Source organism: Eleginops maclovinus, chromosome 18 (genome assembly GCF_036324505.1).
Source record: "Eleginops maclovinus isolate JMC-PN-2008 ecotype Puerto Natales chromosome 18, JC_Emac_rtc_rv5, whole genome shotgun sequence".
Taxonomy (NCBI): Eukaryota; Metazoa; Chordata; class Actinopteri; order Perciformes; family Eleginopidae; genus Eleginops; species Eleginops maclovinus.
This window is the reverse complement of record NC_086366.1, coordinates 4,502,758-4,515,843: the sequence shown is the minus strand read 5'-3', so window position 1 is coordinate 4,515,843 and position 13,086 is coordinate 4,502,758. Positions and strand designations below refer to the sequence as shown.

The 13,086-nt window shown below is 40.3% G+C and overlaps 1 protein-coding gene across 1 annotated transcript in view; it reads right to left on the bottom strand.

Annotated features, from left to right (window-relative positions):
* megf6 (multiple EGF like domains 6) overlaps positions 1 to 13,086 on the bottom strand; it is a 75,476-nt gene that overhangs the window by 42,919 nt on the left and 19,471 nt on the right. The window contains exons 5-12 of the mRNA XM_063907371.1: positions 10,354 to 10,476; positions 4,684 to 4,806; positions 3,626 to 3,748; positions 2,749 to 2,886; positions 1,608 to 1,730; positions 718 to 840; positions 383 to 610; positions 129 to 257 (exon numbers count right to left, since the gene is read on the bottom strand). Of these exons, the coding sequence (XP_063763441.1) occupies positions 129 to 257; positions 383 to 610; positions 718 to 840; positions 1,608 to 1,730; positions 2,749 to 2,886; positions 3,626 to 3,748; positions 4,684 to 4,806; positions 10,354 to 10,476 (1,110 nt within the window). The remainder of the gene's footprint in view (positions 1 to 128; positions 258 to 382; positions 611 to 717; positions 841 to 1,607; positions 1,731 to 2,748; positions 2,887 to 3,625; positions 3,749 to 4,683; positions 4,807 to 10,353; positions 10,477 to 13,086) is intronic.

Below are 13,086 nucleotides of genomic sequence, written 5' to 3'. Positions count from 1 at the left end.
GAGTGGGGAAGGCAAGGTTGCGAAGAGTTTAGCCCACAGCTGAACTACGGAAAAAATCTGTGTTACAAAGTAAAGACATTACACACAGAGCACAGATGTAACAGTGATCGTCTGACGACTGGACTTACTCTTGTTACAGACGATCCCTGTCCATCCCGCTGCACATTCACACCGGTCTCTATTTTCACTACACACCCCGTGATCACAGTCTTCACAGCTCACACTGCAGTCATCCCCGAACGAGCCATCCAGACACACTGAAACATAAACGGTCACCTGAGAAAAAGTTTCATGACTTCCCTGACCTGAGGACTTCAAGAAGCAATAAGATCATTTGATTTCTTACCAGACGTACATTTCAGTGTCATGCTTTTTACCGTACCTATGCTGCTGGACAGTCTGAGCTCTCCTCGGCGCTCCCTCTGGATCTCTACTTCTTTTTCATCGTCACTATTATCACCATCACTAACGTAACGTGTGTGTAAAGCTGCTGTGTACTGCAGGAGCTGAGGAGCCTTGCGATACAGCAGGTCTGGTAATCTATGCACCTCCAGCTGCTCATCCTCTTCCTCCTCCTCATCCTCTTCTTCTTCCAGTTCTCCATACAGAGCTACAGAAAAAAAAAGTTACAGTTAAACCATTTTGGATGGCTATAGGCTTTACATGTCCATAAATTACTATCCGTTCCAAGAAAAAGCTAATCAAAATGTCACTCACAAATGCAGGAGTGTTGGTCCTGATCCAAGCGGAAGCCCAGCTCACAAAAACACTCGTAAGTTCCCAGGGTGTTGACACAGTCGTGTTCACAGCCCGAAGTCTCTGCCAGGCACTCGTCGATGTCTGACAGAAAAATATACAAACAACCAGCGTAAGGGCAGCTAGCTTAAAAAAACAGCTGCCTATTACTTCACACTGGAAGAATTGAAGAAAAGGTGATAAATTGTCGATGCATTTGATACAAAATGATAACTAAACATAATGCAAAATAGTCACAGTACAGCTGTTAGTGCCTATTTGTTCGGAGGTCATGCATAACACCATTAAAAATGTCAAAGGTGGTAAACTAACAGTAGAAAAGCATTGGTAAAATCATTCATTAAATCTATCATTTCCTTCCTTGCATGGCCAAAAGTAGTTTGATTTCAGTCGTTAACCAAACAAAAAAAGCAATAAGTCAGTTAAACCTTATTTATCACTATCTAAAAATGAATGTAGTTGAACTACCAGGAAGCTACTGTTTACTTTAGTTAAACTATTAGCATTGCAAACAAAACAAAGCTGAGTGCATGACAGCCAATAGCCATTGTCTTTTGTTCGAGGCTGAGCAAGAGCTTTTAATTAATGATCCATATTTAACTTCAGGCGGGTCAGCCTCAGATGGACCTTCTGTATTGTTCTTTTTTACTTTTGCCGCATTTCAGAGCACTTATTTCATCTACCAATCTAGCAGTTTGTCTAGACTGTATAAAGTTTGCTCGTTAGTGAGGAAAATATTCGGTTTTCCGCTCTGAAATGGCCTTGAAAAGTGGAATTTCTGAGAAATCAGTTAGTGGAATTTATGTCCTGTCCACAACAAAACAAAAAAACACTCAATCAGCGAATGTTACCGTCGCAGCCACAGCCGTCTGGATTGAGTCTGTGGCCGGCCCTGCAGCTGCACTCGTAGCCACCCGGGTAGTTTCTGCAGGACTGACGGCAGCAGGACTCCCCACTGAGACACTCATCACTATCTGAGGGAAGTACGCAGCGGGGTAGTTTCAACAGACGGTCAGAAAGACGAGTCACAAAGTGAATCACAGAAAGCTGATGAAGAAACTAGTTAACTTTATATAGTCATTCCTTTGCCTTCCTACCTCATTTTTACACACATATGTACATCCCCTTCACCCTTTAATCACTCCCTCCCTACATCCCTTCAACCCTTCATCACCTCATCCCTCCTCCTGTATTCATTTATCCCTTCCTCCATTCATCCCTACCTCCTTTTATTGATTCATCCCTTGCTCCCTAGAACTCATCCCGTCCACCCTGCTACACTTTTTCCATTTGCCCCTTCTTCACATCATCCCTACATCCCTTCATCCACTCATCCCTTCCTCAGTACACCCCTTCCTCCCTATATCCCTCCATTCCTCCCTCCCTACACCTCTTCTACCCTTGATCCCTTCCACCCCGCCAGTCTTTTCCCTTTTATCCGTCCTTCACGTCATCCCTATATCCCTTCATCCCTCCCTCGCTACACCTCTTCAACCTTTTATCACTTCATCCGTACATCCCTTCATCCACTCATCCCTTCCTCCCTTCTTCCCTACATCCCTCCCTCCCTACACCTCTTCAACCTTTCATCCCTTCATCCGTACATCCCTTCCTCCCTACATCCCTTCATCCCTCCCTCCCTACACCTCTTCGAGCCTTCATCCCTTCATCCCGACATCCCTTCGTCCCTACACCTCTTCTACCCTTGATCCCTTCCACCCTGCCTGTCTTTTCCCTTTTATCCCTCCTTCACAACATCCCTAGATCCGTTCATCCCTCCTTCCCTGGATCCCTTCCTCCCTTCCTACATACATTTAAACACGACTGAGATGGACACCCTCCACCCAGAGTCTCCCTGGATTTCAGTGTGTCCTCCAGACCAGCCTGAGGACAACCTCCTTCATCCTTCTTCACCTCTTCTCCTCACATCTGTCAGATACCACTTCTTACACTGACATATTGTGGTAGTGTGGTCCTTGCTGGAGAACTTACCCACACAGGTCTTCCTGTCCAGGGCCAGCTGGGAACCCTGGGTGCAGGAACACAGCGGTCCGTTGGTGGTGTGCTCGCAGTGATGAGAGCAGCCTCCGTTGTTCTTCTCACAGCTGTTCACAATCTCCATCTCAATGCCTGGGGAGGAGGAACACCAAAACATCAATTATAAGTGCATTACAAGATACTAAACATCAGGAAAATGTTACGGCGCATTTGTGACATGATTTCTTGGTTGTACTCGCTGCAGATTAAGAAAGGAAAACCTCATTATGAAGCACAGAGTTTAAATTACAGGGGAATTCAGTTATGAATTTAGAATAGATATCCTTGATGTATTATATGAGGAGTATCACTGCTATGTGTCTTAAAACTCTTGATGTTTTCATAGTAGTCATTCATTTCAGGCATGCACTCAAGCTAGAAGGCCACTTTCATGCAATTTATGTCAATTTGTTTCTTATGAAGCAAATAATCACAATAAAAATGTGAACTTAAAGTTTCATTCTGCTCTTTCTGTTTGTACTAAATTGCTTTACATTATGTTTTGCAAAGAAGTTATTGGTTGAGTTTGAGAATAAAGAAATGTCATAGATGTAGCTGCAGATTGCTAAATATATTGGACAAAAAGTTGGAAATGCTCAGCTTTGACATCATGCCATAATAAGTTGATTTGCTTGATCATAATTACATCTTGTTTGATCTGTAGGACTGCATACATGCATTCCAGTTTCTTTCCTTCCTTTACTTATTTAAGATGAGCAGGTTTCATGATAAAAAATCAGAAGTTAGGAGAATATTTGCACAAAGAAAGGTCTGCAAAAGTGTTGCTGCAATGTGTGGAAGGACTATTTTAATGTCTATGGTCTTTACTTACGGTAGCACTGTTTGCCATCAGCACCCAGTTCAAAGCCCGGATTACACACACAGCTGAAGGAGCCCAACATGTTGACACATCTGTGGGTACACTTGGCACGGTCCGTACTGCACTCATCAATGTCTATAGGAGACACAAAAACAGCAAGCGATTAACTTCAAAGATCTATCTGGTTAGTATGCTTCATGATATCACACATCGATTTGGGAACGACTTGTTCATGTTTACTCTTCTTTCTGAACTATCTTGGACCATAGGAATGTACATTTTGGAAATAGTTTCACTTTATCAAGCATTATTCTCCATCTCAGTGTGTCAAGGATTTCAAAACAATGCAGTAAGAACTTCCTGCAGCAGGAAGGATCTGTCAGGTTTCAGGTTTCTTTGGCATCTTCTTTCCCCCGTGGGTAAGGCAGGAGAAACATCAGCAAGAATAGTTTCCAACAACAGCCTCTCAAGAATGAATGAATCAATACAAGTCTGTTGTGATGCAGATTTGATTTCAAACGGTGTTTAGTGTAGCTGTAACTTATGGATGAATCATAAAAGTCGTTCTCATAAACTGTATCAGATTCCAGGGAAACATTTGATGTATACAGTTGTTTGTGTGTGTGTATGTACAGTATGTGTGTGTGTCAGGTTCTTTGTTTCATTTCAGCTTTTTTCAATGTTCAGCCAAACTTGAGAGGCTGTTTGTCTTTATTTAAAGTCCTTTAACAGTTGAGTTATGTAGACATCTATTGGATTTTTTTCAGGTTGAAATCCAAAGGCGTCTCTTAAGGCTCACACACGTTGACGCCAAATTCTCCCACTGTGGTTTCCCAGAACAAAGAGAGCGGCTGGCGTAATATCTGCCTCTAAATCGCTGTTTTCCCATGGCCTCAATGCCTAATACTTAATACAGTCAATTACTTATTGAACATCAATACATCAGTATCTTAGAGGAAATGCGCTTGCATGTCTTTATGCTTATTGGTATGATAACAACAAAGAAGCTAAAAGTGGAAACAAATAAAAATAAGAAATTACTTTTTTAATATTGCCTTTTGATTCCTCACCTTCACAGTTCTTCCCGTCTGCAGCCAGAGTAAAACCGGGTCGGCAGCTGCAGTGAACCCGAGTGTCTTCTGAAAGACACAGCTGGGCGCAGCCTCCATTCCTGTCCGCACAGGGGTCCCTCACTGACACACACACACACATACACACACACAAATGAAGTCAGGTCAGCACAGCACGATATACTCTGACCTTTCTGGCTAATTCATGAGCACAACTCTGGATGATCATGTAAGTTTGACTCCCTCTCGTGCAGCTTCTTGATCAGACCATACCAAACTTGTCTGGTTATGATATTATTCATATAAGGATTTTAAAGTCCAGGAGGAGATATCTAAATTCCTGCTTTTAAATGTACCGTAACTGTTTCCAAAGCTTCTTCTCAAACTCCTTTCTTCTCCACAACTTTCTACCTCGCACACTATTTTTATTGCTCTTATCTTTTTCCAATTTCTAACTTCAGAAGCACTTAGCATCCAACGTTTTCTGATGTATGTTCTCAACTTACATTCACAGTGTCGCCCGTCTCTTTTCAGCTGGTAGTTCTTCCGACATTCACATTTGTAGTGATTGTTGCCCATATCCACACACTTATGCTCACACCCTCCATTCAGTACGGAGCAGGAGTTCACAGCTTTAAAAAAAAACAAGACACACAGAAACAAAACGGTCATTAGTTAGCATTAGCACACAATGAACTCACATGGGATATAACTGAAAAAAAGGTTGGCAATCTAAAATGGCTTTCACACCTCAAACTCTAAAGCCATGCAAGGATGGAAAACTCCTGGGAAAAGGCTGGAAACTTGGAAAATTATATTTAAGCCAGGTCCAACGGGTACCCCTGGTTGCTTCGTAATGATCTTTCCATCCCATTACTCCTGTGATTTAATGATGTGCCAAATACGAATATCAGCCATGTGCCTTCTGGGTGCTCTAAACACAGACATGATGACACCGACAGGCTGTAAAACAGAGGGGACGGCTGGCCTTACGCAGTGATGACTTCCACAGACACAATTAGCTGTCCCTGGGCCTCCGTCCTTAACCTTTAGCACAAGGCCGCAGTCAAACAAATGAAGGATTGAGAGTGAAAAATAAAACCACAAGCATTAAAGGAGTACTGATTTCCAGCAAATGGCAAGTTCTCCCATTACTTACAGGTTTTATGGTGCTAAATAAGGGGGGGAAAGTGGCTTTAAAACTCCTTTCAGTTCAGATTACACACAGATATTAATCATGGAAGCTCAGTAATCCTATTATTTTTGCACTACAGTAACTCAAATACAGACGTGGGGATATTTTTCCAGGTATTTTCATACACTGGCTGACCCTTTCAAAGTTATTACTTGTGGTTCTAATCCTTAATATTCTCTAATTTTTATATTACAGACATTCAGCTGACCCTTTTATCCAAAGCGACTTATAATAAGTGCACTAAACCACAAAGAAATAAACTAAAAAAGGAAGGTTTGGCTTATTGGTCGCTGTTGTACTTAAAGGATTTGCTTTGAAGTATTGATTTATTTCTTGGTTTAATATTTCAGTAGTTATTAGTATTGGTTTGATGGTGATGTTTTATTGTACTGATTGGCCAAATTGCAGTCTAAACATTATAACTCAGGTTCATTATCATATTTGTATAACAACAGTCTAATCAATCCTCTAATGCAAGAAAGCAGACGTGTGTAATTCTCAAAATATGAAATATCATATGGAGCAATTATTTACTACCGAATCCTCATCTGTTAAACTGGAATGTATATGAGTTACTTCTCTTTGCCACTGAGGAATTCTGCAAAAGTGCATCAATATTAGTAAGGAACAAATGCAGAATGTGTGCAGGAGCGAATTGTCTTTTTAGATACTTTCTTTTAGGACTTACCAATGCAGGTCCGTCCATCAGAGTGCATACGGAAGCCCTCGCTGCACTCGCAGTGGTACGCGCCCGGGGTGTCCACGCACGTCTGCTGGCATCCTCCATTCAGCTCCTCACACTCATTGACATCTGAACACACACACACACACACACACACACACACACACACACACACACACACACACACACACACACACACACACACACACACACACACACACACACACACACACACACACACAAACACACACATATATAAGCATGTATAAATGTTCATTAAGAAAAAACTACTCGAAAAACCGAACAATGCCATAAACCCAAAGACTGCAAAGTAACCAGAAGCACTTCAACAGACATTAAAACACGAGTCTTGTGAGGAATGTCAGCGTGTGGAGAAGTTAATTTACGAGCATGCTATAGTCACGATCATGGCATAATTAGAAGCCCATATAAATGCTCTCTCTGCTCCGTTCAACAATGACAGATTGAGACGTTTGGTTAATTGCAGGAAACTAAGGCTGAAATGAATGGGAGCTGAAATTGAGACATTTATTGCGTCTTTATTAAATCGTACATCCAGCTCTGAGGCGGTCTAATTAAACATCTGCAGCGAGCAAATTAGAAGAAAAATGAAAAGCAGATTTTGAGATTTAAATAGCTGTAATTGTAGTTTCCTCCGGGGTTTTTTCAGAGCTCTATTTTTGAGTATGCCATTCAGCTGTAATGTTTCTTTTATGTTTGAAGAGGAAATATTTTGCACATTTTTAGGTACTTTTATCAGTATTTAGCTCCTCTACAGGGACATGTCTCCATGCTTTCATGTTCAAAAAGCTCTTTTTTTCTCTCATACTGTCTGTGCTGCAGCACCTCTATTCACCCTCTGTCTGAAACTAGAGCCCAGCCTGCTCTGATTGGTTAGCTGACCGGCTGATTGGTCAACCACTTAGAGATGTCCCGCCTCTTAGCCTATCACGTTTGAGTGCTAGCCAATTGCAGCGCCAGCGCTACATAGTGATGTCTAAATGTTACTTGAGTAAAAAAAAGGACTCCAATAATATGTTGCAAACTAATATGTTCTGGTTGTCTTGCAATTAAACAATTATACAAATTATACAATTATTGGCTTTAGGGTACACGAGAACTAAGACACACGCAAGAAAACCCTAAAAAACGAGTGTTTTTTAATTAACTTTAATCTTATTTTGGGTTGAAAAGACAAACCCCTTATTGTTAAAGTTTCTTGTGCCTTTCACCAACACTTTGAATAACAGCCACATGGACCCACTGTAATGTCTATGGGTTGAATAACGAATGGCTTATCACGCAGTTCGTGCAGTAGCAAGCGCGCAATCAATTTCCTCCACAGAATTGCATATGTGTGCACGTGTGCCCGCCTGAAGCTCATGTTCCACAGAGACAGAAGCTGGAGGAGAACATACCTGAACAATTTACCCAAGGACAAGCAGGATTTACAACACATCTGGACAACACATCATCACACGTCCTCCCTAACCTCCTCGAGTCTGTCATCTCTGACTCGAACTAGTGATGATGGAGTAGATGTTTGGGAACGAAAGGTGCAATTTCCCTTTTTTAGGGGGAGAAGAGGCGGGGTTAAAAACTAAGCATGTGGTTCAGTTTATTTGACCTTCATTTAGGCTCCTTAGAGGTCAAAACACTTCTGAAATTGTGCAGAATATATGAAATCATTGATAAAATAGCATGTGTCGGCACTCTGACGGACCCGTGGGAAAATCTGTCTGCAAAATGATCTCCAGACTATTTTAATTAGCTAGTTTCCAATAATGGGAGCTAAAAAGGAAGCCTTTGTCCGGTGAAATAATCATTTTTCATTCCCTGCACATACTTCTTAATTAGGGTGTAAAGGATTCATATTAGTTTGCAAAATGGTTTTAGACATCTGCCCTAGCACTGACACAAGGATCACATATTCATGCTCAAGCGGCTCCTTTGTGCTTTAACACATTGGCAGCTAGTGCAGAGGTTGCCAAACCCGCAAAACAATGGACTCTTGATGGTGGGGGGGTTTGTCAAGGTTAATATACTTATTTAGTCTCCTCATGTGAGAGGATTTCAATAGGGGACACACACAATGGCTGCTTTTAAACCGACGGGAGAGGTGGTGGTGGTGGTGTCGGAGGTCGAGGGGCACGAGGTCTGAATGGCGTATCGTGTGACGGCGTCTGGCTCTGAGCGGAGCTGCTGAGCGAGCATCTACAGCGAGACAATGTAGCCGACGGAACATTTGGGAGCGCTGCTGAAAGAGAGGAACAGGTGGTGTTCAGAAAGAGCGCCACGGGAGCTGAGTTTGCTCCGCACGATGATTTAGGACGAATCATTTGAATGGGAGAGGATTTAAATGTAGCTGCTTAAGCAATAAGTACGATCAAATTATTTTATAAGCGGTACAGAGAGACTGTTTAATTAACTTTAAATGTCAAGGGAACAGATCCTACACACTCTCAGTTTTTAGAAAAGCTTTAAAAGCTCCACAAATATGTTGTCACTCACAGATATACATATATTTTCATACTGAGCAGAGGACACATTTTTATAATAACCCTCCAAACCCTGTGCTTATGTGTGATATAAAAACTTCAAAATCCCCCATCTGAGTGAATTTAATGGCCCTCATGATTCTTCTGTAAGGTCAGGTCAAACCATTTGAATTCTCTATCCTAAGTTGCCTAAGACCGACTTAACCGTCTAGACTTCAGGCTGTAAAGAGCTGAACCTACCACACACACAGCAACACTCTCTATTAAGCTTCTCCTCTCGATTTGGACGTCTCATTTGTCTGAAATACGCTGAGTAAGTGTTGGGCACCGGAGCACATTTGTTCTTTAGAGCTACAGGTGCGAACAAGTGCCCCTGACCTTTAACCTTTAGGACAGGATGTTGTCCCTCAGTATTGATTTAAAGCCAGAGAGCTGACCAGGGGAGAAGACAAACGGAAGTACCATCGGCAGCTGTGAGCATCTTCTTTTACTGGCTTTCGTGTGAATTGTGTGTGTGTTCGTATTTATGGGGAAAGAGAGACGGTTTAAGGGAAGATATACCTGTTCGTAGAACCCTTTAAATAGGAGAGCTCATTAAAATATTTTGGAAAATGTATAAACTGTTATTTTTCGAGTGCTAGGCTAAAATGACGCAAGTTTATATTTTTGGGGTCAAAATTAGATGTTTTTTCCCCAATTTGGGATATATACATTTGATATATTACACCCATGCTACACCCATACCAAACCCATGCTACATCCAATTTACATGCATTATAATCCCATGTTACTCCAATACTCCACCTACAGTATACTACACCATACTACACCTTTATTATACCCATATCAAACACATTTTTTATCCATATTCCTCCCGTATTGCACTGATGTAACAACCATTTCCACCAATTTTACACCCATATGACATCCATATTACACTCGTTATACACGCATGATACTCCCATATTACACAACTATTACAAACATACTGTATTACACAAATTATTAACCCATATTACAATTTTATGCACTTAATACACCCATTTTACACCAATATTGCACTAATTGTTTCCCATGTTACACCCTTATATGGGTAAAGAAGATATTCAGATTGTTTTTTTATAAAGGTTTTGATTTGTGTAAAAATAAAACCCCCTCACTGCTCGACTTTTTTGAATTTTAGTTATGTCAACTCTAATATTTTTCTACATTTACTTACTACTGAGTTTGGATTAGCAACCTCAGTCTTTCTGTGTTTGTAGACATCATCCTACCTTGACACGCTTTGCCGTCCGGCCCCAGACGGCTGCCTTCAGGACACTTGCAGTAGTAACTGCCGATGGTGTTGCAGCAGTATCCCTCACAGCCGCCTTCATCCCTCTCACATTCATTAACATCTGAGAGAAAAGGAGGACAAATGTTATACATGTTGTGCAGTCAGCAAAACAGAAAAGGTTTCCGGCCCCCTTTCAGCTAACCTAATAAACTCCTGTTGGCTAATAGAAACAGCATGCATCTTCCTACATGCTCACCAACTTCATTCACAAAACTGAGATAGAGGATTCCCTCCACTCTCCAGACTCTGCTGTTATTGTAACTGTAGGTCTTCTCCACGAATCAGCAAAATAGCTAAACCCTTTTCCAGATGATTCAGTGTTGTGTGTTTGATTAAGCAAGAAAAGCAGACGGTGAAAGAGAAATGCATTGGACTAACATGGACACCCCCTGTCAAGAAGGAGAGTGGAAGCAAAAAGTAATTTAGTATCGTCCCCCTCTGTTTGAATACTTAATAGCTTGGGGTTGCAATGAGTAATAGTTTGTTTATCTTTGAATAACAGGACATTTCAGTAGCTTGGAAAGACATTTAGGAAAGAAAAATACAGGAAAAGCTTTAGAGTAACAAGACATGTCTAGGTATGCCTATATAATCATGACAACAGGGAGTTACTCTATTGAAGGGGCCCTATTCTGCTCATTTTCAGGATCATATTTCACTGATTCTTGGGAATTTGGATAAAACAGGTTTTAATTTTGACAGTAAAAAGTTTGTGAAATTACAAAATCCGAAGTTATATCATTATAGGCCAAGGTCTTGGCTGTTCAGCAATGTACCGGTGCAACCTCCTCATTTTGTATTTTTTTCATAAAATAGGTTGTTCCAGTCATTGCTTTGTTTTTGTAAACACCGTCAGACACAATAAAAAGTGATTTATCTTTTATTTGTATTTAGTCTAATATGTATTTAGAGCTTTTAAATCATTATCTGGCATTCTAAGTACACATATATGCTGTTAAATGTTGAATATTCACTTTTGCTCATTTTTTATACTGTTTCGCGTGTGCTCCTTTAAAAGATCTTACATCATACAACGTTAACTTTTAGCTTAAACAGACAAATTAATGTTTTTTTACTTAAAAAACACATTTTTGTATGAAAAGAGACTATTACTTTAATAACTCAACAGCACTGAAGAAACAGATTACACGCATATTCATTTAAAACAAATAAAACTCCCTCTGACGGTGGTGACACTAATCTGACGGTGGTGACACTAATCTGATGGTGGTGACAGTGGCCTCATTACAACATACAATTCCAACATGTCTACCACTTAAGTCAATGCCTTGCTTAACAACTTTATTTAACAATTTGGTACAACAAATAACAATTGTGAGAAATGTGATAAACATTTCATTAAGGAACTTAAGGTACAATTAAGCAATATCATTAATAAAAGTACCCCACCCCCATATCATCAAATATCATCATAGTTAAAAAATAAAGTGATTACAATTCATCACTGACATCATCTTAAACTGTCATCTAGTGCCCCCTACTCATAAAAGAATACATAATATTCTTCTGTAAACTGTATATTGGACGTGAAGAACAGATAACAAATAACAATTGTGAACACTGTGGCAAACATTCAATAAGAAACATATAGGTTCAATGAAGCAATAAGCTATCATTGACATAAAGTCAAAGTTGAGTGTAATTACTATAAAAGCTGCATTTCATCTAAAGCGGGAGTGACATATTGAACACTTTGACTTAAGAGTTTAAGGTTTGACGGTTACCACTGACATATATTACTTTTTACTGACCCCAGTGAAAATTCAGCCTCCTATAAGGTATAGTCAGAGTAGTCTTACCAATACCAGATGACAAATTCAAGTGTGGAAATATATTGTTTTAACATATATTTGGTTAAATGTTGTCATGCTATTTTCATTTGGCTTTAGTCATTGGAGATGCATAGCCTACAAGGGATATTGTAGGTGTACTATGTGCTATGTAGGTAGGTAGTAGGTGCACTATGTGCATCCCCCATGACGTAAGCCAAATGAACATGGCATAATAGTGAATTTAGAAAGAGAGAAGGCACACCTCATCCCCTAGGATTGGGCGATAGGCCGATGGTATATATATATATATATATATGAAATTATTCATATATATATATATATATGGTTCATCAATGGTGGTAGTAGCATGCAGTGTATTGTTATTGTGGTAAACAAATATACTTTAGCCTCCCTTGAGAACAATTTGGAGGTTTTTGTCACCACCGTCAGACAGTATGTCACCACCGTCAGACAGAAAACCTGACGGTGGTGATGTCTGACGGTGGTGACAAAAACCTACTCTTTTACATGACATGCATGAGTTGTTCACATTAGCCATCTTGTTTCCCCTCGTTTGCTAGCTACCCCAGACCTCGTCTTAAAAAGTATACATTTATGTCATAATCTAATCTAATATTTTCTATACAAAAGAGACGGTGTTGACATGTTATGGTTGTGACAGTAGCAGTCAGATAAAAAATGTACAAGTTTTAGAGAAAATAGCAAACTTACAGGAGCTTGAGTGATCTTGAAGCATACAGTAAAGCTGAAGGTTTGAAAAGGGGGTCCTCAGGAATGTAGTTGCCCTTGTAGTTGGCTGATTTTATTGCCTTTTATAAATATCTGACGGTGGTGACGAATATGTGGGACGCATTTTG